The following is a 27957-nucleotide window of genomic DNA, read 5'->3' as shown; positions in this document are numbered from 1 at the left end:
CCTGCCCCAGGCAGGCACGCACAGCGCAGGCGCCGGATTTAAGCAGAAACAGCGCGCAGGGGGCGGCGACCATCGCCCCTGAAGAGAAGAGTGACGGCAGTTGGGAGATTCATAGAAGAGGCTTCGGACCGCCTCCAGGTACAAAGTCAGGTATTTGTGGCAAACTTTAAAATGCTTTATTGAGGGATTAATTGAATCAAAAACTAAAAGAGCCACCTTGTTAGAATGCAGCATTACTGCTGCACAAGGTGGCTCTTTTAGTTTATAACGGCTGGAGGGGGTGACAGTGGCCCTTTAAGCCAAGTTCACACGACCTTATCTAAAATTCTGTTTTTCATCCTTCTGGCATTCAGTTTTATGCATGAACAATTAAAAATAAATTTACAAACCAAATAGATTATCTTATGTTTATTGAAATGAATCCATAACACACGGAGCCATCCAGATGGTGTCCATATTGCATCTGTTTGATGAGTGAGTGGGATCTGAAAAATAGATAAGAATAGTGCATGTTGCAGACCATTGCTGATTTCCATTGCTCTACGTGCTTTCCATAGGCTATCCATTTAGCAAATGCCGCTCCTTACTCCCTGCACTCACTGCCCGGCGCCTGCATACACCCCTCCGGTCACCGCTCACACAGGGTTAATGCCGGCGGTAACGGACCACGTTATGCCGCGGGTAACGCACTCCGTTACCGCCGCTATTAACCCTGTGTGTCCCCAACTTTGCACTATTGACGCTGCCTATGCGGCAATAGTACAAAATGTAATGCTAAAAATAATTTTAAAAAAAAAACCTGCTATACTCACCCTCTGTAGTCCGCTGAGCCGCTCGCGCCGCACGCCATCTTCCGTTGCAGGTGGCGGTTGCAAAGATGGTATGGCAGAAGGACCTGCCATGACGTCACGGTCATGTGACCGCGACGTCATCACAAGTCCTGCGCGGAAAGGACCTGACGTGACGTCACGGTCATGTGACCGCTACATCGCAGGTCCTGCGCTCAGACCAACCCTGGGACCGGAAGCTGCCGTGGACTACGAGGGGCCCTTGGAAAGGTGAGTATATGTTTATTTTTATTTTTTTTAACCTGTGACAAACGTGGCTGGGCAATATACTACGTGGCTCTGTGCTGTATACTACTTCGCTGTGCAATATACTACGTGGCTCTGTGCTGTATACTACGTCACTGGGCAATATACTACGTCACTGGGCAATATACTACATGACTGGGCAATATACTACGTCGCTGGGCAATATACTACGTAACTGGGCAATATAGTACGGCACTGGGCAATATACTATGTGGCTGGGAAATATACTACGTGGCTGGGCAATAGCAATATACTACGTGGCTTTGCAATATACTACGTGGCTGGGCAATATACTATGTCACTGGGCAATATACTACGTGGCTGGGCATTATACTATGTGGACATGCATATTCTAGAATACCCGATGCGTTAGAATCGGGCCACCATCTAGTCTATATATAAGAGGCATCGTGATTACTCGCTAATCCCGCCCCCTGAACAGTAGCTCCGCCCCCACACATCACCACACATAATCCTGCCCCCACCCCATTATTACACACAATCCCGCCCCCAACACATTATCACACACAATCCCGCCCCCACCACATTACCACACACAATCCCGCCCCCCCCACCACATTACCACACACAATCCTGCCCCCACCACATTACCACACACAATCCCGCCTCCCCACCACATTACCACACACAATCCTGCCCCCACCACATTACTACACATAATCCCGCCCCCCCACCACATTACCACACAATCCAGCCCCCCCACCACATTGCCACACACAATCCCGCCCCTACCACATTACCACGCATAATCCTGCCCCCCACCACATTACCACACATAATCCCGCCCCACACAATATTACCACACATAATCCCTCCCCCCACATTACCACACGAGGCTCCGTCCCCCCCACATTACCACACGAGGCTCCGACCCCCCACATTACCACACGAGGCTCCGTGCCTCCACATTACCAGATGAGGCTCTGTCCCCACACATTACCACACGAGGCTCCATTACCACACGAGGCTCTGTCCCCACACATTACCACACAAATCCAGTTTGCTTTTGATTTTACATTGTGAATAAAATGTATTAGTATTATTCTGATTTTTAATTATTATTACTGTTATTAACTACTTTTAAAGTTAATTTACCACCTGCGTAAGCGCTATTAAATGTCATTATTTACTTTAGTTTAATTACTAGCAGCGTTAATTAGATAGCAATGAGCATGCCGAGCGTTAGCTGGCTGGAAACAGCTAGTCTATTTAATATAATCTAATAGCTTTTTAAATATACTATAACTAACTAGATGGAGGTCCTATCGCATCGAGAGGGCGGTAATGTCACGATGGGGACAGGCATGCGGCGCTGTTGTTGCCTAATGGCATCCTGTGATAATCTAATGACTTTTGCATCAGGGGACTCATGTGCTTGACGCCTACTCTTATATGCATTGTTTTTGTCCCAGCGATGCTGTTGTTCTTCAAGGGTCTCATTTGCCCTTTGTTGTCTTTGACGTTGTGCCTTTGCTGCTTTCCTTTCATTGTCATTGGCGTACTTTTTAGGAGGAGCCATGTTGGCGTCGATATTTGCTTTCTAAAGGGGTTTTCCCACAAACAAAAGTTCATTTTGAAAATTGTCTGACAGTGTACCAAATATACCACAGCTTCTGGGCAGGGGAGGAAGCAAAAGACAATACTGACATTAAGCAGGAGATCGGAGAGGATACATTTTGTGAGGTAAAATATTTTTTAAAAAGTCAGTGAAATATTTTACCTCACAAAATGAATCCACTGTGATCCCCTGCTATAATGTCAGTATTATCTTTTGCTTCCTCCCCTGCCCAGGAGATGTGGTATGCTCCGTACACGGTCACAGTCAATTTTTAAAAAGAAACTTTCGTTCGTGGGAAAACCCCTTTACTATGACCGGCTTCCTCTGCCTGTAGACACGTTGCGCATCTGCAGCCGGGATCAGCCGAATGATTCACTGCACCTGTGCGTAATTTATGCAGGCGCAGTAAATTAGACCGCCGCCATCTTTGTGCAGACAGATAGCGGCGGTCACATTAAAACTGCGCATGCGCTCCTGTACAAAGATGGCAGCAGTTAGTGAATCATTCGGCTGGTCCCAGCGGCGGCGTGTTTGCGATGGTGTTCCGCTGGTGGTACCGCGCAAGCGGCTGCATGAGTGCGAGAGATGCTTACGGAGTATAGAGTGTGTGTGGGGTGATGTGTTCTGCTGATGGTACTGCGCAATGGGTTGGTACCAGCAGCAGTTTCCATATTGAAAAAAAAAAAACAAGAGGGAGAAAGATATGCACGCTAGTGGGATCAACCAACCATAATCTTCTTTATTTTATTTTAAATAGCATTACAAAAACAGGAGCAAAGAAAAAAACACAATTTAAAACCATTTAAAAGGCCAAAAAGGGCCAAGTCAACCAACTAAGATCCCCCGGGACAAGATATCTATACAAAAAGTCAGGCATTTATACAAATACAGGCAAATCTTGCAAAGAATACAACAATTTGTGCAAACACATCACAGTATATGTAATTAAATGGAGCAAACTGACATACAAAAAGATGGATAAATTTGCATTCATATATGTTAATAGCCTATGCTGCCAGCTGACCTCAAGCAAATACCATCAGCCCATACCTCAGCTAAGAATTGCTGACATATTTTCCCTTTACTTAACCAAAGATACCACAGCGTCTCTTAGGCCTATTTTCTTGTTCGCCCACATTATATTATATGCTTACTGGCTGGGGTAAGACCTAGGTATTTGTGCATTATTCTATTAATTGGTATTTTGTCTACTTCTGCATGTTAATAATGGGTTATTAGCTGAGGTATGGGCTGATGGTATTTGCTTGAGGTCAGCTGGCAGCATAGGCTATTAACATATATGAATGCAAATTTATCCATCTTTTTGTATGTCAGTTTGCTCCATTTAATTGCATATACTGTCATGTGTTTGCACAAATTGTTGTATTCTTTGCAAGATTTGCCTGTACTTGTATAAATGCCTGACTTTTTGTATAGATATCTTGTCCCGGGGGATCTTAGTTGGTTGACTTGGCCCTTTTTGGCCTTTAAAATGGTTGCTGGTAGACAGCAACCTTCAAATATGAGAGATCTGGAGCAATATGCAAAAGTATTCCAGTTGAGAGTTATAAGAAACTTGTTGATGGTTATAGGGAGCGATTGATTGCAGTTATTTTATTACAAAGGGTGTGCAATCAAATATTAAGTTGAGGGTGCCAAAAGTCATGACCTGGTCGTTGCGGCAAAGCGGCCACGACCAATCAGCGACGGGCACAGTCCGGGGGCAAAATGGCTGCTCCCTACTCCCCTGCCGTCAGTGCCCACTGCCCGCTCCATACTCCCCTCCAGTCAGTGCTCACACAGGGTTAATGGCAGCGTTAATGGACCGCGTTACGCCGCGGTGTAACGCACTCCGTTAAAGCTGCTATTAACCCTGAGTGACCAACTTTTTACTATTGATGCTGCCTATGCAGCATCAATAGTAAAAAGATCTAATGTTAAAAATAATTAAAAAAAAATACAAAATCATTATATACTCATCTTCCGTGGGCCCCCGGATCCTGCTGAGGCCTTTCCTGCCCCTCGCAACGCTCCGGTGACCGGTCCATGCATTGTGGTCTCGCAAGATGATGACATAGCGGTCTCGCGAGACCGCAATGCACTCTTGGGACCGGAGCGTCGTGAAGAGCATCGGTAAACGCCTCGGCTGGATCCAGGGGGCCGACGGAGGGTGAGTATATCACTATTTTTTATTTTAATTCTTTTTTTAACAGGGATATGGTACCCACATTGCTATATACTACGTGGGCTGTGTTAGATACTGCGTGGGCTGTGCTATATACTACATCTCTGTGCTGTATACTATGTGGGCTGTGCTATATACTATGTGGCTGTGGTATATATTACATGGCTGGGCAATATACTACATCGCTGTGCTCTATACTACGTGGCCTGTGTTATATACTACGTCTCTGCTATATACTACGTGGTTGGGCAAAATACTACGTGGCTATGCTATATACTATGTGGCTGTGCTATATACTATGTGGCTGTGCTATATACTACGTGGCTGTGCTATATAAACTACATACATATTCTAGAATACCCGATGTGTTAGAATCGGGCTGGAATCAATGGTGGGCTTCATGTCACGTTTGGAGACCCCCTGATGTACCTAAACAATGGAAAACCCCCAATTCTAACTCCAACCCTAACCCCAACACACCCCTAACCACAATTTCAAACGCCAATTTCACAGACGCCATTGAGCGTAATGACACATATCTCCCCTCCAGCACTCCACCAGTGTCTTTGTCACTATATATTGGTGTATATATGTATTTCATATATATCACCATGTCTTTATTTCATATCCTCTCGTTACATTTGAAATGAGGAATCTAATAGAGAGTGTTCCCTATGTAAGGGACAGTGATGTGATGTACATAACAGAAGATTCTATATAATAAGGGACAGTGGTATACATAATAAAAGAGGAAACTGTATAATTAAGGACGCGCTATTCATAGTGAGTGCACTATATACAAATGAACTTTGCTATACATAAGTGAGTGCACTATATACTAAGGGATGGTGCTATACATAATAAGGCTACATTCTTATATCTGTGTCAAGTGTCGATGTACTGACTGATTTTTTTTTTCTCATACAGCACACAGTCCCATTGATTACGTCCTATCCTGAGCCTTAAAATCGGATCTCATTCTCAGATCTGTGATTTTCAGCGATGTGTGAATGGATCTACAAAGCTCTGAGTCAGTGTGCCATCATATAAAAAAGAAAAATCTTGAAGCACACAGACATATCACACGACTGTGCGAATGTGGCATAAGAGATTTTACTAATCATAGTATAACTCCATATCATACAGTAGAGATACAGAAAATATATTTCCTTTCAGTTACCGCTAATGTTTTGTCTGATTAGTCATTTTCTGTTGTTTCTTCTACAGCTGGTCAGACCTTCATGTCGACAACTTCCAGCCATATATTGTATATATTCTTTTGTCTCCGCCACACTGCACCCCTGAATACAAATATGTACCACACATTACTATACTATTAGCCATGCACCATTCAAAATATAAGTGGATAAGCCGACACTGGGACCACCATGAATTATATTATACGCTGCCCAATAAATATAAATCAGTCTCTGTGACACTCCTGCCTCCCCCAATTAACTTTGAGGCTGTGTGAACATATTACGTTTTTGTTGCGGAAAACATGCAGCGTTTTACAGTACCAGCACAGTGAATGATTCCTGCAGTCATGTACATGATGCTTATTTATTTTTTTATAGATTAGCAGCAGTTAGATCTGCAGCATGTTAATTCTTGTGGAGAAAAATATGTAAGAAAAGCGCATGTGAAAAAACACGTCAAAAACTTGTTTTACGCAGCGTTCTTCCTGTTAACTCGGTATAAAATTTACTCACCTGAAATTTTAATTTCCTGGAGTCCGTAGGCAGCTCATAATGGGTTAATTCTTTACACCTGGCTGGAACAGAAGATAGGTTGATAAGCAATTTAATAATAAACCACAACAAATTGACAACTGCCCTACTCCACCCTATAAAGGAAGTAAAGAAACACCACACCGTGTATGTATTTGCATCAATAAAAGAAAATATATTTAAAGGGAACCTGTCACCACGTTTTTGGAAGATGGGATAAAAATAGCGTTAAATAGGGGCAGAGGTGGGCGTTACATTAGTGTGTGTGTTATGCGTTTATTACCCACCTAAGTTGCCGAAATAACTTTGCAAAGTCTCCGTTTTCGCCTGTCAATCAGGCTGGTCAGGTCACATGGGCGTGGTGTCTTCACCCAGATTTGGCGTAGTTTTCCGTTGGTGGCGTAGTGGTGTGCGCATGCCCAAAGTCCGGAATCCTCTTCCAGGGGATTTAAAATAGCGCGGTGTTCGTTATTGCATTGGTGATCGGTGGGCGCGGCCATCTTCCTTTGGCCGCGCGTGCGCAGAAGCGGCGCTCTGCTGGCCGCGGCTTCAGGAAAATGGCCGCGGGATGCCGCGCGTGCGCAGATGGATATCGCGGCGGCCATTTTCCTGAAGCCGCGGCCAGCAGAGCGCCGCTTCTGCGCACGCGCGGCCAAAGGAAGATGGCCGCGCCCACCGATCACCAATGCAATAACGAACACCGCGCTATTTTAAATCCCCTGGAAGAGGATTCCGGACTTTGGGCATGCGCACACCACTACGCCACCAACGGAAAACTACGCCAAATCTGGGGGAAGACAACGCCCATGCGACCTGACCAGCCTGATTGACAGGCGAAAACGGAGACTTTGCAAAGTTATTTCGGCAACTTAGGTGGGTAATAAACGCATAACACACACACTAATGTAACGCCCACCTCTGCCCCTATTTAACGCTATTTTTATCCCATCTTCCAAAAACGTGGTGACAGGTTCCCTTTAATAAAAGGAAGGAAATAGATATGAGCCCAAGTGCTCGTTACTCGAGTTTGCCTAAGGTGCTCGGATATTCAACGAATATCGCAAGTATGCATGAAGAAAGTAGGTGTAGATTCCAGCTTCTTAAAACTTGAAAGGCTTTATTAGTACATCCAAAATATAAAATATAGCAAGTCCTTACTTATAGGTGGATGCAGACAGAGAATATAGACTACGCATTTCGATCTAACCGATCTTACTCATGTCTAATCACTTATGTGCGGGTGATACTATTAAAGTACTCTGTGACCTATCCTGATAGGATTTTAGGTCACATGATCTCAAAAGTGGAAGGTCCTAATACTTTAGCACTGCACAGTTCTAATATGTGTAATAATTTGTGTTAAAATCAACTTATATTAAAACTAATTAACAATAGTGATAAAGAATCTCATTTTTCTTATTAAGCCCAAGAGGGGATCTGGTCTGCAAATTATAAATCCAATACGCCTCTCTTGTCAAGAGACGTCTCTTAATGTCTCCTCCCCGACTAGGGCATTTAACTTTTTCTATACCCTGGATGGTCATGGCTGCAGTATTACCATTATGACAGGTGGCAAAATGCTTAGCTACCATAGATACATTTCTATTGCAACTACTATAGTTATTAATATCTCTGATATGCTCTGATATTCTTAATTTGAGTTTTCTCGTGGTGCATCCCACATATGCAACTCCACATTCTAAACAACTCATTTTATATACCACGTTTTTGGAGTGACAATTTATGAAATCTTTAATTTTATAGTTTTTAGAATTGTCAAAATTAGTAAATGTTTTACTCTGTTTACCAAATGCGCACGTACTGCAAGCAGTTGTGCCACATTTAAAAAATCCCTTCCATTCTAACCATGTGTTAGTTCTAGCTTTTGATATATACTGACTAGGGGAAATCTTGTCACCAATCGTGGGAGCTTTTCTAGCTACTACATTAATACCGTCTTTAAGTATATTAGACAGTATGTCATCCTGTTCCAAAATAGGTAAACATTTATGTATAATAGATTTCATTTCCTTAAAATGGGCACTGTATTGTAGACATACATGCGTTTTTTTCTGTTTATTTTTTTGACCTGCCTATATTTTATTACCAGATATTAGAAGTTTTTCCCTATCTTTTTTTTCCACTATGTTACGGGCTCTTTTCAGGCACCAATTCGGGTATTTGCGTTTATTTAATCGTGCCTCCAAATTCTTATATTCCTTTTCTCTCTCCTCCATCTTACTGCAATTTCTCTTTATTCTTGTAAATTCACCTACCGGGATGGATTTTATTGTATGGGCTGGATGGCCACTATCAGCATGTAGAATAGTGTTCCCACTAATGGGTTTAATGTACGTTCTACTGCTGATTGATCCATCATTTCCACCCCCCAGTTCTAAATCAAGGAATGATATGCGGTTTCTATGGAATCCATAGGTGAACTTAATACCCAGATCATTACAATTCAAATATTCGAAAAAGTCCGGTATGGCAGACACATCGCCCCCCCAAATAATGAGGGTGTCGTCGATGTATCTGCCATACCAGACGAGATCAGCCAAAAAAGGAATATTAACTGTATAAATTAAAAAGATTCCCAAAACGCCACAGAGTACTTTAATAGTATCACCCACACATAAGTGATTAGACATGAGTAAGATCGGTTAGATCGAAACGCGTAGTCTATATTCTCTGTCTGCATCCACCTATAAGTAAGGACTCCCTATATTTTATATTTTGGATGTACTAATAAAGCCTTTCAAGTTTTAAGAAGCTGGAATCTACACCTACTTTCTTCATGCATGCTGTTGTTTCACGTCTGGATCACGACGGAGATTCCCGTGCTTCACAGGTCTGTCGGTGAGCTGGCTGAGGCTGTTTAAGCCGCATTTCTTATCTTCGAATATTGCAAGTGCTCGAGTGACAGGTTAGAGTCCCCGTGACTGCATGTTTCACGGCTGTTAGGCTACTTTCACACTGGTCCGTCGGTACGGGCCGTCGCAATGCGTCGGGCCGACGTACCGACGGACGCTGTGAAATATCTGCAAGACATGGGCAGCGGATGCAGTTTTACAACACATCCGCTGTCCATTCTGCAGTCCAGGGAGGAGGGGGCGGACGCGACACACAAAAAAAGTTACATGGAACGTTTTTTGTGCCGACGGTCCGCCAAAACACGACGCATCCATCGCATGACGGATGCGACGTGTGGCAATCCGTCGCAATGCGTCGCTAATGAAAATCTTTGGAGAAAAAACGCATCCTGCAGGCAACTTTGCAGGATGCGTTTTTTCTCCAAAACGACGCATTGCGACGTCCGTCACACAACTCTAGTGTGAAAGTAGCCTTAGACAGACACAAAACATGCGAGGATTGCACGTGTTTGACAGACAGCTACAAAACATGCGGGGGATTGCTTAACAACTGTGAAACATGCAGCCGTGGGGTGCAAACTCGAGTAACCAGCTCTTGCACCCCTCACTAGTAGGGAAGTATGTGATGCTTAGGGACTCCAGGAAATGAAAATTTCAGGTAAGTACATTTTATACTTTTCTGGTTGTCCTACAGCAGCACATGAGTTATAAATGTGAAGTGTGAAAGCCGGGTGCGAAACTACGCCTCCACATAAGGCCCCTTTCATACATCAGTTTTTTGGCGTCAGGCTCAATCTTGCGAATTTTGAAAAAAACTGAGCCGTCGCAAATTGTGGAAAACTGATGCGACGGATCCGTTTTTTCACTGGATCTGACTAGCTGATGCGAGAGAGACCAGAATGGAAAAAGCTACTGCACATACTCTAAAAAATCGGAGCATGCTCAGTTAAAAAAAAAACGGAATCCATAGCTGGATTCCGTCATTTGACGGATCCGGCGCCATAGGGTTCCATTGTAGCAACAGACGGACGGTGACGGATCCGTTCATGTCTGTTTTATCGCCGGACACAAAAAACATTACTATGCCCTTTTTCTCGGGCCGCCGGGAAACCAACTTTCGACGGATCCAGCGAAAAACAGATGAAACGTGAGGCCATCACAATCCGTCACTAATACAAGTCTATGAGAAAAAAACTGATCCGGCGACAACTTTTGCCAGATCCGTTTTTTTCAAAATTAGCCGGATTGTGACTGACCGCAAAAAACTGATGTGTGAAAGCAGCCTAAACCAAGAAGATGTCACACATCATTAATGTGGAGCTACTCATAGTTCTTGTGCACCAGCGTCTCGAATAGTGGGACACCATGGGTGCAAGTTATGCAGACATGAGTAAGTGCCATGCAGCCTGGACCCAGATTTGCAGCAACATGTTTGCAAATTTTCACAGCAACTCATAAAAGATTCAGGATGATCCAACTAAGTATTCCAAAAAATATAAGTGTTACATTATGCTTCTCGTATTTTGTGTTATGTGTTTTTGTAGCGGCCACAATATATATTTTTTTATTTTCACTTTCTTCAAAAACCATGTATAAAAAAAAACCACACCGTTAACATAGCATACACTATCAATGACCAATATTATTTTTTGCAATTATATTCAACTTGCTTTACAGTGTCTTCAGTCACAAGACGATGGAGGAGTTGCTGGTACCAGTTCAAGCGGGAAAAGCAGCTGCGGTTCAACAGCTGGGATGTTGCCATCAAAAAGAGAACATACCTCTACTATGATCTCCTCTAATTTTTGGCCCCAGTGATAGATCTGAGACCGAAAGTGTCTACCTTTTTTGTCAAATATAATGTTTTTATCATGTTGTTGCTTACAAAATTGAAATTTTAATATCTAATTCCTTACATTTCAGATCTAAGGGAACTACCTCCAGTTCGAAGGTGGTGGAGGCCTGTGCTGATTCAGAAGTAGAGGCAGAAGCTGGTGGACACCACAAAGAGGGGACACTGGACACCACAAGTACAAGTCACACCATTGACACCTCCACACAGCCTTCCATCATCCTTCCACGCTCCCGGCGAAGGAGGGCCCCACACAGCATCAATGCCGGAAGAGACAGCGATGTTCATGTGACAGAAGATGAGGAGGCCTTCTGTCTTAGGGTACCGTCACACAGTACCATTTACATCGCTACGACGGCACGATTCGTGACGTCGCAGCGTCGTATGATTATCGCTCCAGCGTCGTAGATTGCAGTCACACGTTGCAATCACGGCGCTGGAGCGATGCCGAAGTCCCCGGGTAACCAGGGTAAACATCGGGTTACTAAGCGCAGTGCCGCGCTTAGTAACCCGATGTTTACCCTGGTTACCAGCGTAAACGTAAAAAAAACAAACCGTACATGCTCACCATCTGATGTCCGTCAGGTCCCTTGCAGTCTGCTTCCCGCTGTGACTGTCTGCCGGCCGGAAAGTGAGAGCAGATCACAGCGGTGACGTCGCCGCTGCGCTCTGCTCTCACTTTCCGGCCGGATCTCAGTCAGAGCAGGAAGCAGACGGCAAAGGGACCTGACGGACATCAGATGGTGAGTATGTACGGTTTGTTTTTTTTTACTTTTACGCTGGTAACCACGGTAAATATCGGGTTACTAAGCGCGGCCCTGCGCTTAGTAACCCGATGTTTACCCTGGTTACCAGCGAACGCATCGCTGGATCGCTGTCACACACAACGATCCAGCAATGACAGCGGGAGATCCAGCGACGAAAGAAAGTTTCAAACGATGTGCTACGACGTACGATTCTCAGCTGGGTGCCTGATCGCAGTAGCGTGTCAGACACTGCGAGATCGTAACGATATCGCTACAACGTCACGAATCGTGCCATCGTAGCGATAAAAATGCCACTGTGTGACGGTACCCTTAGTCTGACCCAATATTTTAGACAGGATCCCTTTGGGTTGAGGCTGCGGATCAGTGCAGTTATACAAATTGTCCTGAGTTCAGCCACACCAACAAATAGTCCAGTGGTGGTTTCTGATCTCCTGGAAAGGTGGCAGCTTTATCAGGAAAACAAAAAAACAGCCATTGGACCCCCAAGAAAGGCAGTCAGGCGAGCCAATTGGCCAACATCCTCCACCTCCATTGGCAGCCTCCCACCAGCAACTCACTCCTCCTTCTGTGGCCCACAGTCTGCATGCAACAACACCGCCTCTTCCTGTGGCCCACAGACTGCATCCAGCAGCACCACCTCATCCTTTGGCCTACAGCCTCCATCCACCAACACCACCTCCTCCTGTGACACACAGCTTGCATCCAACAGCACCACCTTCTCTGCAGCCAAAGTTACAGCATCCTGGCCAACATTGTTGGCAAACAATTGGCTCGCCAGCCAATGTATCAATTGCCAGGATGGAATGTGGGTCCAAACAAGGCAAGGTCAGAGGAGCACCTTCCAATGAGGCTTTTGGTTTAGAGATGTCTGCACAGCAACCTCATACCCCAGAATCCCACTATGAGTCTGGTGTTTTGAGTTTTCAAATCCATTTTCTAACAGAGACTCTGGACCATGGGATGGTCCCACCTTTTAGTCCCCTTCTATGTGTCCACTCCAGTTTCTTCTCCCCCCACCTTTTTCGACACCAAGTCCAGGCCCTGATGAAAGTTCTACCCCTTCGTATTTTAATTAATTTTTTTTATTTTTTTTTTCTAAAAATCATCATTATGTTTTGGTGTATGAAAATAATATAATTAACATGATCTATTATGACATGGTGCCATATAAATAAGAAGTGATAGGAGACAAAGTGAAAATAAAAGATTATCTTTATTAAATAACAATAATATAAAAACAAGTTAAAAAGACAGGGCAAGAAAAGGGCCCCCAAAATGGTGGGAGAAAAAAGCAGCAACAGCAGGTAATGATAAAGTGCACTAGTCACACACCGGCGCTCGTCGGGCAAGGAGTTCCTAAGCAGCAGCTGGCTTTACCACCGCACTGTCCCACAGTACCACTCTCCGAGCAGGAATTTAACCTTACAAACACTCCGGATACTCTATATATCTGCCTTTGTGTGAATCCTGTTGGTTTATGTGAGGAAAAAAGTTAGCACACGTAGCACAACAAATAAATCAATTAGCTTTTCCATACTTTCTGGGCCTTTGTTCATTTTCCTTCATCTTCTATGGGCAGCTATTTAATATTGCATTTGCAATACTTAGCATTTTAAGCAACTTTTTAGTGCCCGCTAAGTTCACTTTCATGTCCCTCTTTTTACATAAGGATTAAACATTTGCTCGTTTTTTTTCTGTTTATGGTGCTCCTATTATCCTCTAATTCAGACTGTGCACTTTATCATTACCTGCTGCTGCTTTCTTTCCCCACAATTTGGATGCCATTTTCTTGCTCTTTTTAACTTGTTTTTATATTACTGTAATTTAATAAAGATAATCTTTTATTTTCAAATTGTCTCCTATCACTTCTCATCTATATTATTATTATTTATTATTATTATAGCGCCATTTATTCCATGGCGCTTTACATGTGAGGAGGGGTATACATAATAAAATCAGGTACAATAATCTTGAACAATACAAGTCACAACTGGTACAGGAGGAGAGAGGACCCTGCCCGCAAGGGCCCACAATCTGCAAGGGATGGGTGAGGATACAGTAGGCGAGGATAGAGCTGGTCGTGCAGTGGCTTGGTCGATCGGTGGTTACTGCAGGTTGTAGGCTTGCCGGAAGAGGTAGGTATTCAGGTTCTTTTTGAAGTTTTCAATGGTAGGTGAGAGTCTGATATGTTGTGGTAGAGAGTTCCAGAGTAGGGGTGATATGCGAGAGGAATCTTGTATGCGATTGTGGGAAGAGATAAGAGGGGAGTAGAGAAGGAGATCTTGTGAGGATCGGAGGTTGCGTGCAGGAAAGTACCGGGAGACGAGGTCACAGATGTGTGGAGGAGACAGGTTGTGGATGGCTTTGTATGTCATGGTTAGGCTTTTGTACTGGAGTCTCTGAGTAATGGGGAGCCAGTGAAGGGATTGACAGAGGGGACAGGCCGGGGAATAGCGGGGGGACAGGTGGATTAGTCGGGCAGCTGAGTTTAGAATAGATTGGACGGGTGCGAGAGTGTTTGAGGGGAGGCCACAGAGCAGGAGGTTGCAGTAGTCGAGGCGGGAGATGATGAGGGCATGGACTAGGGTTTTTGCAGATTCTTGGCTTAGGAATGTACGGATCCGTGAAATATTTTTGAGTTGAAGGCGTCAGGAAGTGGAAAGGGCTTGGATATGTGGTTTGAAGGAGAGATCAGTGTCAAAGATTACCCCGAGACAGCGAGCTTGTGGGACTGGGGAGAGTGGGCAGCAGTTTACTGTAATGGATAGGTTCGTTGGGGGGGTTGCGTGGGATGGGGGAAAGACAATGAATTCTGCTTTGTCCATGTTAAGTTTTAGAAATCTAGCGGAGAAGAAGGATGAAATAGCGGATAGACATTGAGTGATTCTGGTTAGTAGAGTGGTGATATCTGGTCCAGAGATGTAGATCTGTGTGTCATCAGCATAGAGATGATACTGAAAACCGTGAGATTCTATGAGCTGTCCCAGGCCAAAAGTGTAAATGGAGAAGAGCAGGGGCCCTAGAACTGAACCTTGTGGGACTCCGACAGATAGGGGGTGAGGTGAGGAGGTGGTGTGTGAATGGGAGACGCCGAATGTTCGGTCAGTTAGGTATGACGAGACCCAGGATAGGGCCAAGTCTGTGATGCCAAGAGATGAGAGGGTCTGTAGTAATAGGGAATGGTTCACTGTGTCAAAGGCAGAGGACAGGTCCAGGAGGAGGAGGATAGAGTAGTGTCGCTTGCTCTTGGCGGTTAATAGGTCATTGGTGACCTTAGTTAGGGCAGTTTCAGTGGAGTGGTGTGACCGGAAGCCTGATTGTAAGCGGTCGAAAAGGGAGCAGGAAGATAGATGGGAGGACAGTTCAAGATAGACGTGTTGTTCCAGTAGTTTTGAGGCAAAGGGGAGAAGTGATATCTATATGGCACCATTCCATAATAGATCATGTTAATATTATGTTGAAGTGTCCTTAGCCTCCTTAATCAGGACTATGGGAACAATTATGAAAATAATATGCTTATTTTTATATTTAATATACAAATCGATAAATGTTTTGTGCAAAAAAAAAACAACTTTGCCTCATTTTACAGTTTTTAATTTATCTTATTTAAATTTGTTTATTTGCGGTTCTAAAAAATAAATTGCCCACATAACACTAAAAAGCATCAGTGTACAAGTGTGGGCTGATTATAGTATGTGAAGTGTGTAATACACATGGAATTTCACAGACTATTAATATCATCACCCAGTTGTATGTTTACACTTTACAGGTTATTAAAATGGAGGTCCACCAAAAAAAGACGTGTGTTCCCCCCAAATTTTATTAACCAGTAGAGGGAAAGTGGACAGCTTGGGACCTGATGTTTATAGCCATGGAAGGGCTAATTACCCATGGAGTGTTCAATGCTTTTAATCAGATCACAGCTATATAGTTAGCCTTTACTGGTTATTAAAATGGGGGACCCTCCAAAAAAGACATAGGGTCCCCCTATAATTAATAACCAGCAAAGGCAAGGCACACAGCTGCGGGCTGATATTAATAAGCTAGGAAGGGGCCATGAAAACTGGCCCTCTCGCAGATTAAAACCATCAGCTCTCAGCTGCCTCAGAAATGGCTCATCCTTAAGATACCTCAATTCTGGCGCTTAGTCTCACTCTTCCCACTCGCCCTGGTGCGTTGGCAATGGGGGTAATAGGTATTGGGGTTAATGTCTGCTTTGTATTGGCAGCTGACATCAAGCACAGGGAGGTTAGTAATGGAGGAGCACCTATAGGACACCCTCATTACTAATCCCAAAGTCATATTGTAAATAAAAAATACACCCTGAATAAAGTCTTTTATTTGAAATAAAGACACTGACATGTTTTTAATTTAAATCCATTGAAGCTCTTGTCCCCTGTAAAAAGGTTAAAATAATAAAAAAAATTTCCTCACCTGTCCCCAATGTGATGATTAACCTCTGATGCCCATGTCCCCTGTAACAGAGTTAGAAAAAATAAACAACCATATTCCTCGCCTACTGTATTCTCACCCACCCCTTGTAGATTGTGAGCCTTCGCGGGCAGGGTCCTCTCTCCTCCTGTACCAGTTATGACTTGTATTGATTAAGATTATTGTACTTGTTTTTATTATGTATACCCCTCCTCACATGTAAAGCGCCATGGAATAAATGACGCTATAACTATAAATAATAATAATAATAATTCCTCTACTATGAGAAGATGATAACCCATTTGTCATAGATGAGTCTAGCTCTGCTACATCTACTTGGCATGATGCGAGCGTTCAGCATGTCAGGAAGCAGAGACATTGAGCTGTACGTGGTTGTGCACCTCAGTGCCTCTCAGTGACGATAAAAAACGTGAATGGGATTCATACTTAATTAACTCTGTGCTGTGAGAAAAGTCAATGGAGTTCATATCCAGTGAACTCCATTCACCTCAATAACGTCAGTGTGAGCGCTGTGAGAAATTTACCATGGCTCTCATGCTGACGTGATTGAGATGAAAGGAATTAATTGAATATGAACTCCGCTGAGTTTTCTCACGGTACCGCGAGCATGAGAACTTTCTCCCGCTCGCGCTGCCGTCGGTTATGTAAATGGCATGCTTGCTGCAGGTGATTTTTTTCTCTATATATAATATTCCCTATGTAAAATAGGGGGAAGGTCACTAAGGGACCAGTGACATGTTAGAAGCTGTACAGATGAATAGGTAAGCGGAGCACTACATGAAGACACCCCACAGGCTGCCTCGGAGCACTTAACTCAAAACTGAAAATAAAGATTAAACAACAACCACAAGACAGATTTCATCAACCAAGGTATCATTTTAATCAGTATAACTGTCTGTAGGTTACTCAGCACAATCCTGCTGCCAGTTTCTCTTTAAGATTTAAGAAAGGTTGTCTTGTTCTAGGGAGAACAACTTCAGGCCTTGGTCTATATTACATTCTTTCCTGAATACTTCTTTCAAAATCTGGGGGAGTTTTTCTTTGAGACTGAAAAGATTTGAAGGTTCTCTTAGGTTGTGGAAAAGAGGAGCCCTCATCTTCACCTAAAGATTTAAGTATTTCCTCAAGCTGTGGATCGAAGAGACCTGATAGCTGTGAGGAACAAGGAACAAAAATGGTTCTTTGATGGAACATCCCCGACCATTCCTTAATCCATAACGCTCTTCTTGCAGAGTTGGCCGTGGCCTGAGCCTTTGAGAAGCATCTCAGCACATCCAGAAGAGCGTCAAATCTACAGCTGAATTCAGAATTGGTAATTTCTCCAGAATTTATTCCTGAGAAATCTCTTGTCCCAAGTTATCCGACAAAATGACTAAGGGTATGTTTCCACGGTCAGTAAACGTTGCAGGTTTGACACTGCGTTCATCCGCAGCATCAAACCCGCAGCAGCCAGATGTTACAGCATAGTGAATGAGATTTGAAGAAATCCCATCTCCACTATGCGTGCAGGGACGCCTGCGGAGAGTGACATGCGGCTCTTCTTTCGAGACCGCAGCATGTCAATTTATCTTGCGGAGATGCTCCGTCTCCACAAGATAAAATTCCCATCCAATGTATTCAGTTCAGTGAACACATGCAGAATTGTAACACCCCAGGGTCCTGGTTGTTACAGTGACATTGATTTCTTCACGAGGAGAGTGATCTCACGCTTGGAAGCGAAGGAGGATCTTCTCTATCAGGCGTACACAAACATGCAACATGTTTCCACTCCAAGCCAGAAGGGGGAGCTCTGAACTCAGTTTTCAAGGGAACTTCCCTATACATATATTCTGATCTGGAGGGAAAAGTCAGTCAGTGAGTCAGAGATTGCCAGAGAGGAGCTGATCAAGAAACTTAAGCTTAGGAGGAGCTGGTAAGAAAGGAGTGTAGCTGAGCAGACGTGGGAGTCTGCAGCTCTTGGCAAGAGGAGAAGAGAGCAGTCAGAAGGACTGGAGAGGCTGTGCAGCCATGAGGGTGCTGCAGCTCCTGGAGAAAGAACACAGAACAACACATTGTAGCGAGCTTAGAGACTACACGTAACCTGTCCGCCCTAATACCCAGGAGACAGTGGCGCATAGAGCCCGGGTCATGTTAGAGACCCTGTAAAAAGGCTTGAGCCACCTGTCATACGGGTTTGTGTCCCACCTTTAAGGAGGACGGAGAGAACTGTGAGGACCTTGATAGAAGCCACAGGCAGCAAGGGACTACACCACTGCGCTGTTAGGAAGGCTTCTAACTCCACCTGGTAGAGGGGACTCTGAGCTTGTTTCCAAGTCGACCAGATCCTGCCTGTACCTGTGATCTGGTGCCCTGGACTGCGGTTGCCTGAAGCCTTCAGTAAACCAGGTAAAGAGACTGCAAACCTGTGTCCTCCGTTTCTTATTGCACCACTCACCATCTCCATCTACACACCTGGAGCCCAACTTCACCTGTGGGAAGTTATACCATCTTAACTGCCATACCATCACCTCAGCAGACCTCTTTAAGCAGCATCGGTCCCCACTGACCGAATACCACAAGTGGTGTCACAGACCTAAACTTTATTCACCAAATCCCTTTATGGACCTTCCCTTTAACATGGGCGCCCAGGGCCACGGACCGGGTCGCCACCACCGTGACATCCCCCTTTAACCCGACCAAGTACCCCTAGTCCCTGGTGGGCGACCCAGAATCGCCTGTGTTCAAAAGGCGGTACTGCTTTGGATGGAGCGGACATGTGCTGCATCCAAAGCGCTGCCGATTCCTGACCGTGGAAACATACCCTAAGCCATATTTTCATTGCCCTGGTGACCGGAACAGAGACCAAATCAATCTTAGAGGCGAAGGTCGATGCCAAGTAACTCTTTTTAAAAAAAAAATAATAATGTGCGTGCCTGTCCTTTGAGACCTTCAAAAGGATAGAGTCCTCTGAAGGAAAAAATTGTTTCTTTGACAGCCTTGCTAGTGCCAGATCCACTTTAAGCACAGTCTCCCAGAAAAATGTATGATTAGGGTCTACTTTTAGACAGCTTTGAATCTAACACCGTGATTCAACTTTTGCTCTAGTTTTGCCCATTCTTTTTGTAGACACTCATGTAGAATGGGGTTCTCTGAAACAACTGTCTTTCACTGGAGGAAAATAAAATGGCATTCGTTTCTTCGTCCTGTTATCTATGTTCTTGTCTGACTCCACAGTTCTCTTTACCGCTTTAATGAGAGATTTTACAGACTCGCTATGTAGCAGGTACAGGTTCTCCCTTGAATAGTTCATAGCTACATCAGAAGTGACCCCCTCTTCTAAATCAGATGATGAAGAGACACTTGCCCACTGCGATACAGATTCTCTATGCTGTGTAGCTTTTTTCTTTGAGAGATTTTGAAAATCCTGAAAAACATCCGACAAGTAGTTTTTAAACCAGCTGAGAAAAAATGGACGCTTCAGATTGAAATTAATTTACTAGTTCAGGGGAAAGGCATGCAGAGCACATGTCTTGATCACAGTCCTCCGTTAAAGGTTGATTACTTGTGATGGGTGAACCCCTGGATGTTTGGGTCCGGTGGGTTCAGCCAAACATTTAAGTAAAAACGTTTGGTTCAGGTATCAAAACAGTACCCGAACCCAGACCACATTCAGATGAATGGGGAGCCCGAACATCTGCATGACAGCACGGCAAACTCTGCCTCTGATCGACGGCGGTAAGAAGATCCCTCAATGCAGCGCCCATACAAGGGAGGAAGAGGTAGGAATTTTTTAGGGAGTGCAGGGCGCAGGTGCGGGATTCTGGTGCCATAACTGACGTGCATTGGAGGGGGTAGTATTACATTGTAGACAAGAGGCAGGGATTTCTTACAGCACCGCATGCCCAGGAGCCTGGAAGAAATCATTAGAATAGAGAAAGAATATAATATTTCTCAGCATGAAGACCATTAATATGAGGCATACAGGTAGGACTAGTGTGACATTTCTATCACCTGTATGTCCATATTAATAGGGCATATCAAGTCTCTGATAGCATCATGACGAATTGTAGGGGTGAGAAGACACTATCAGGGCCTTATCTTGAATTGTGGGGTTGGGGTGGATGCTAGCAGGGCTTTATAATGAATTGTAATGGTTGTGGAGGACGCTATTAGGGCCTTATAATGAACGGTTGTGGAGGACACTATCAGGGTGTTCACCAATTATTGGCTCATCTAAATGGTCCAGAGCACATTCACCAGATATCCAGGGCTCATTTTCATTGCTGAATAGATTGTTTATTTTTTGATCTACAATTTACTGATCACACCAGTGAAAATGATCACAAAAATAATTAACTAACTAACGTGTGAGACATTTGAACCTCAGTATAGGGCAGTCCTGAAGAAATTAATCCAAAAGAGCTTCCTTTTGAAAGTCTGGAAAAAACAAAGAGCTACATTCCCACAATGAGTATTTGGACTTGTTCACACATTGCACGGAGAAGTTTTTCACCTGTTCAAATTAAGTGAAAGTCTCATCTTCCAAACAGATGAGAACAGGACAGGCACTATGTCTAATGATCCGGAGATGTGCATCCATTTTTAAAACTGATGTGTGTATGGATCAATGAAATACTATGGGCTCATGCAATCAAACGTAGGAGCGGTGCTGTCCATGTGCGCTTAGGAGACCACACAGACGCACTATAGCCTATGTGGCAGTGCACGTGAGCGATTTTTTTTTTAAGACAAATCTGGCCTAAGGGTCAGCATGCTTAGGCTGCCATCACACTAGCAGTATTTGGTCAGTATTTTACATCAGTATTTGTAGCCAAAACCAGGAGTAGAACAATTAAAGGATAAGTATAATAGAAACATATGCACCACTTCTGCATTTATCACCCACTCCTGGTTTTGGCTTAGGCTGGGTTCACATTGCGCTAGGTGTATCCGTCTAACGGACTCGTTTTTAAGTAGTAAAAACGCAATGTAACGCACATACTAACGCGCCCATAGACTTGCATTGTCTAACGCATCGTGACGCATCCCTAAATTGGTATGCGTTTGTCACATAACGTTTTTTTTCTGACGGACCTTCAACGCGGCTTGCAGCGTTCTCGGGTCCGGTCAAGCTAACGCACTACTAACGGAAGCGTTCATTCTGCCATAGAAGGCTATGGCAAACGCAGTCAGACGCAAATCATGAAAAATTTCCAAATAGGACCACACGTTTTAATAGCGTTTGAGGGTGGTCACATGTGTCATGTGACAGGAAATGTGATTTCGGCCATTAAAGGGAACCTGTCACCACGTTTTTGGAAGATGGGATAAAAATAGCGTTAAATAGGGGCAGAGGTGGGCGTTACATTAGTGTGTGTGTTATGCGTTTATTACCCACCTAAGTTGCCGAAATAACTTTGCAAAGTCTCCGTTTTCGCCTGTCAATCAGGCTGGTCAGGTCGCATGGGCGTGGTGTCTTCCCCCAGATTTTGCGTAGTTTTCCGTTGGTGGCGTAGTGGTGTGCGCATGCCCAAGGTCCCGAATCATCTTCCAGGGGATTTAAAATAGCGCGGTGTTCGTTATTGCATTGGTGATCGGTGGGCGCGGCCATCTTCCTTTGGCCGCGCGTGCGCAGAAGCGGCGCTCTGCTGGCCGCGGCTTCAGGAAAATGGCCGCCGCGATATCCATCTGCGCACGCGCGGCATCGCGGCGGCCATTTTCCTGAAGCCGCGGCCGCGCCCACCGATCACCAATGCAATAACGAACACCGCGCTATTTTAAATCCCCTGGAAGATGATTCGGGACCTTGGGCATGCGCACACCACTACGCCACCAACGGAAAACTACGCCAAATCTGGGTGAAGACACCACGCCCATGTGACCTGACCAGCCTGATTGACAGGCGAAAACGGAGACTTTGCAAAGTTATTTCGGCAACTTAGGTGGGTAATAAACGCATAACACACACACTAATGTAACGCCCACCTCTGCCCCTATTTAACGCTATTTTTATCCCATCTTCCAAAAACGTGGTGACAGGTTCCCTTTAAAGGAGGAATATACCACCCACACATTAGGACTACTGCACGTGACAGAGTGTTGCAATACCTCTCCTGAAATGTAAGTACATTTCTATATATATATCTCAGTATACATCATGGGAGTCTGTAAAATGTCCGTCGGATGTGTGTGTACTAAACATGTTGCTTTGTTGCACACAGATGTCGGATACAGATGTCAGCAGCAGCAGCAGCGTGTCTGCGATTTTTTCGTCACAGTCGGTAGGCTTGCACTTTAAAAAACCACTATAATGTTGTGTGAAACTCCATTGTATTGAGCTAGGCATAACAATCCTGTTTATTGTTTTATTGTGAATAGGAGTCTTCTGAGCCCGAGGCTGCTAGACCACCCCCCAAAAAACATGCTAAAAACACAAAGGTACATAGCACACATGTTGAATTTTTCAGGCATAAATTTATTGATCCAATGAATGTTAACATAATTTAATGTTAAAAAAATTTTTTTGTACATTTTACATACACAATAGGTGGTGCAACACGGAGGACACAAAAGAAAGAAGGTCCCTAGCCGTCTGTCGTCGCCACAACTGCCAGTGGTAAATATCAAATTAGAAATCTTCTATCCAATATTTATCAACAATCTATCTATTCAATTTCTATCTACTATACCTATAAAATATCAACTATCTATCGCTCCATCTATTTGTCAATCTATATCTATGTATATATCTATATCCATGTATCTATCTATTTATCTATCTATCAATATCTATGTATCTATCTATATCTATGTATCTATCTATATCTATGTATCTATCTATATCTATGTATCTATCTATATCTATGTATCTATCTATATCTATCTATGTATCTATCTATAAATATGTATCTATCTATCTATATCTATGTATCTATCTATATCTATGTATCTATCTATATCTATGTATCTATCTATATCTATCTATGTATCTATCTATAAATATGTATCTATCTATATCTATATCTATGTATCTATATATCTATCTATATCTATCTATATCTATGTATCTATCTATTGCTATATCTATGTATCTATCTATCTCTGTATATATGAATATGGCCATCCAGTGAAATTGAAACTATCAACCTAACTTTTTGTGTTTACCTAGTCCAAGTCAGCGGCCAAAAAAAAAAGGATTGTCGTTGACGAAGAGCCATTGACTATCCACAACGAGACACTGATCAACCTTGTGGAAGCCAACCCCTCCATATGGGACCAGAGCGACAGCTCCCACCATGACATCGTGAAGAACCGGAAGTTGTGGGATCAAATAATCTGTCACTTTGATCCCCGATACATGGAGAAGTCTACAACCTCAAAGAAAAAAATTGGTAAATATTGGTGACGTAACATCGGAAAATGTAAACAAAACAAAAAAATCTATCCTATCAACCTATCCACTTGTTGTCTATCTCTCAATTATGAACTATCTGTACACTATCTATCTATACACTATTTCTAAAAACTATTTCTTAACTATCTATCTACTATTTATATATCAACTATCCTAGCAAACTATGAAAAATGTTTCCTATATCTTAAAACTATCTGTCTACTATTTTTATGTATATTTTTTTTTTAAATTTAAAGCCGATGCTGTCCATACCCGTTGGAAGTCCATCCGCGATCGCTTTGTCCGTGACTACCGGAACAATCACAATGCTCAAAGCGGATCCAGTGGTAAACGGGTGACCCCGTATGTGCATTACGACCAACTGCTCTTTCTTCAAAAAACATTGTCTCAGCGCTCGTAAGTAAAAATACGTCTGTGTGTGAGACAAAATTGTTTAAAGGAAGCTAATTTACTTTATTTATATTATTTTTTGGGGGGGGTTACAGCACGATATGCAGTACCGCTGCTCCTAGACCGACAGAGGAACTGGAGCCTTCTCCAGTGGAACCAACGCAACCTGAAGATGTGTCTGGCATCAGCGAGCCACGATCTGCGGACAGAAGCACTGTTGCTGCAGGTGTGAGTGCCCGGTTGCAATCACAGCGTGGACGCAAGCGAGCAACACAAAAAGATGAAGCTGATGCAATTATCGTGGATGGACTCCAACGGGTAGAGGACATGTGTCGCAGTGAGCTGAAAGACCTGAGGCGAGAAATTACCGAGCTGCAAGCACGCGAGTCTGTATACTCTGCTAATGAGTGGAAGCTACTTTTCTTATCCTATGTGCCTGTAGCACAAAATATCCCGGCACATAGAAACTTTATGTTTAGACAAAGACTGAACGAGCTTCTAGAGGAATTTGTGGGCCCACAAGAACCCGCTCCATCGGGAACTAGAAGAATGGACTTGCCGGCCTACAACCCTCAATATAGAGGCCGGGGTGAAACGAGCGTGGAACCTCATAGACAATGTAGCAGTCCATCATATAGTTGGGCAGACAATACGCCCGTGCAGTACCAAAGTCTTTAGTACAGTTCAGTGTCCCCAGCCAGGTGCAATTACCACGTTGCAAGTTTCCCTTTTTTTTTTTTTGTTATGTTTTTTGTTGTGAATTTCTATTTTCCTTTTTTTTCATCCCTATGGGATATCATATGTTAAACCTGTGTACCAAAGGTTTGTTGGAAAAACCCATAAACATTTTGTAAACTGTTTCAAATTTAAGAATCTTGGATGACTTTAACTTTTAACACAACACAACTTTATACACGACATAAGGTAATTTTTTACACGACATCAGGTTAAAAAACTTTTTACACGCCATAAGGTAACTTTTTACACGACATAAGGTAACTTTTTACACTATGTCACTTTTTACACGACATCAGGAAGACTTTACAATATTTTCACACGTATCTGTCTTGCCATGGAACATGGCCTTCATGTGTGAAGTAGTGTGCAAATTGATCACGAATCCTCATTATTTGTGCTGTTGACCGAACTGCATTCGATTCAATGCTACTGAGGTTCGACTCACAATCATCAGGGTCTACCACCTGGGTTTCATGTCTCGCCACAAAATTATGCAGACAGATGCACGCCTTCACAACACGGTCCACATTTTCTGGTTGCAGTTGCATGCAGGTTAGTAAAATCCGCCATTTTAATGTCAAAATCCCAAAGGCACACTCCACATAACGTCTAGCCCGGCTCAAGCGATAATTAAAAATGCGCCTGCTGGAGTCTAGACTACGGCTTGAGTAGGGCTTGAGGAGATTTTGTCCTAGTTGGAAGGCCTCGTCGCCAACTAAAACATAGGGCAAACTTGGGCCTTCGGTCCCCGGAAGAGGTCTTGATGAGGGTATGTTGAAACTTTGGCTGTACAAACATCGGCCCATGTTGGAGTCTCTGAATACTCTGGAATCGTTAGTCCGGCCATAAGCACCAATATCCACAGCAACAAAACGGTACCTGGCATCCGCAATAGCCATCAATACTATAGAAAAGTATTTCTTATAGTTGTAGTACAGGGAACCACTATGCGCAGGTTTCTGAATCCGTATGTGCTTTCCGTCCACGGCACCAATACAATTGGGGAAATTAGCCACATCCTCAAACTGTTGGGAAATCGCTAGCCACATTTCTGATGTTGGTGTTGGTAGCACAAGTGGTTGCAAGTTATTCCAAATGGCATCACAAGTCTCCCGAACCAGTTGGCAAATTGTTGACTTCCCAAGTCTAAACTGATAATGCAGTGATGCAAAAGTTTCTCCGGTAGCCAGATATCTGTCGACATTCAAAAAAAAAAAAAAAAAATTAGGATTTTTAGTGATCATCTAAAGGCTAGTTATAATAGAATATACAATTGCTAAATGAACATTAGGCCACACGATACCGAGATCTAGTCTTTGTCAATAGAATGCTAAAAAATGTATAATTACCTCACAGTCACTACTAGACGTTGCTCCGCACTGATGCTTTCACGAAAGGTGCTGCGCTGATGATGTATCTCATCCTTCACATGCGAGAGCAGAACATCAAAGGTCTCAATGGACATCCTTAGATAGCGTTGGAATTTGGAGGGGTGATCCCGAAGCTGCACATACAGGGTGTGAAAGGCACCATATGTACTCCGCAAGAAATTCACTTCGTGGATCCAATATCTCCTTTGCGAACTACGCTTTCTCTGACGAAGTCGCAACCGCATCAAGCGAAATCTGACGAGCTCAGACACAAACATCTTGCTAGCAGAAGTTCACTCAATGCTTTCAAAATGGAGAATGAGTCTGTGCCCACACCCGACAATGACAAAAGGGAAAAAAAAAAACAAAAAAAAACAACTTTATTGACAGTGACAAACGCAGACAAACGGATACTTCGTAAACGGACATCAAAATGAAAAAACGCGATCACATGCGTTAACGCTAGCGTTACCGTGACGACGAATTTCACATATTTTTTGCTCCTTTTCTGTACATGCGTTTAACGCATCCGTTTAACGCCATGTACTTGACGCAATGTGAACCTAGCCTTACAAATACTGATGTAAAATACTGACCAAATAGTGTGACGGCAGCCTTACTGGGAGAAATGTAGCCTTAGGCTAGTTTCACACTAGCGTTTACTGCATTACGTCGCAAATCCGTTTTTTTGCCGAAAAAACGGATGCGTCAAAAAATTGAAAAACGGTGACAAACGTATGCCACGCATCCAGCATTTCGACGGATCCGTCGCAAATCCGCTAAACGTTTCCGTCGAAAATACTGGATGCGTTGCATACGTTGTATCCGTTTTACCATCCGTTGTATCCGTTTTTCCGACGGATCCGTTTTTAAAAGGGGAGGCTCCCAAAATTTGATTGGCTACTGGAAAATTTGAAAAACTATATAGTACTGTATTTACAGCCCATCTTTGTGGGTTTTAGTTTTGTGGCAGCGATGGAAGGTGTTCTTGGGAGGATTGCTAGTTTGGTTACCGACGTTATCTTTGAGACAAATCGCCTGGATATCATAGTGCGGGAGAAGGAGGCGGCAGCGGAAAGGCGTAGGATGCTTCTGCAGCAACGGAGACGAAGACGAATGTGGATTCATCCGATTAATCAACTACGGATGACCCGGGGTGTCCAGTCCACTCTGTACCTGGAGTTGCGGCACAATCCACACAAATTCCACAACTACGTGCGGATGAGGATTGAACATTTTGATTTTTTGCTTGCAAAACTGGAGGATGTCATCCGAAGACAGGATACAAGGATGAGGCTTGCCATCACACCGGCGGAGCGGCTGATGGTGACCCTGCGGTAAGCCTCTTTTTTTTATTTCATTGCTGATATTGAATGTTATATTACATGCTGCAGAAAATACTGCGCTGGCATATTGCGCACTATTTTCTGCAGCATGTAGTTTTGGTTTTCTTGGCGGACATTCAACTGCTTTATTTAAATGTCATTGCTGATATTGAATGTTAACAGACTGCAGAAAATACTGTGCTGAAATA

The 27957-nt window shown here is 43.6% G+C and overlaps 2 protein-coding genes and 1 long non-coding RNA gene across 3 annotated transcripts in view; 2 read left to right on the top strand and 1 right to left on the bottom strand.

The window, feature by feature from the left end:
* Positions 1-11808, top strand: part of FURIN (furin, paired basic amino acid cleaving enzyme) — a 297012-nt gene extending 285204 nt beyond the window's left edge. Inside the window, exon 16 of the mRNA XM_077263564.1 lies at positions 11385-11808. Within this exon, the coding sequence (XP_077119679.1) occupies positions 11385-11443 (59 nt within the window). The 3' untranslated portion in view covers positions 11444-11808. The remainder of the gene's footprint in view (positions 1-11384) is intronic.
* On the bottom strand, positions 394-27056 carry LOC143775431 (uncharacterized). The gene is made up of 3 exons (XR_013215646.1): positions 26403-27056; positions 6571-6632; positions 394-485 (listed from the first exon to the last, which is right to left on the bottom strand). It is a non-coding gene; the product is annotated as an uncharacterized LOC143775431 (long non-coding RNA).
* LOC143775430 (uncharacterized) lies at positions 22573-25509 on the top strand. The gene is made up of 6 exons (XM_077263565.1): positions 22573-22792; positions 22890-22949; positions 23059-23127; positions 23680-23902; positions 24162-24321; positions 24411-25509. Exons 1-6 carry the CDS (start codon positions 22712-22714, stop codon positions 24991-24993), a joined length of 1176 nt encoding a protein of 391 aa, XP_077119680.1. The 5' UTR covers positions 22573-22711; the 3' UTR covers positions 24994-25509.
* Positions 27057-27957: the final 901 nt, after the last annotated feature.

This window comes from Ranitomeya variabilis, chromosome 5 (genome assembly GCF_051348905.1).
Source record: "Ranitomeya variabilis isolate aRanVar5 chromosome 5, aRanVar5.hap1, whole genome shotgun sequence".
In the NCBI taxonomy this organism is placed as follows: Eukaryota; Metazoa; Chordata; class Amphibia; order Anura; family Dendrobatidae; genus Ranitomeya; species Ranitomeya variabilis.
Note: the sequence above shows the minus strand (reverse complement) of the source record. Positions and strands in the feature narration are given on the sequence as shown.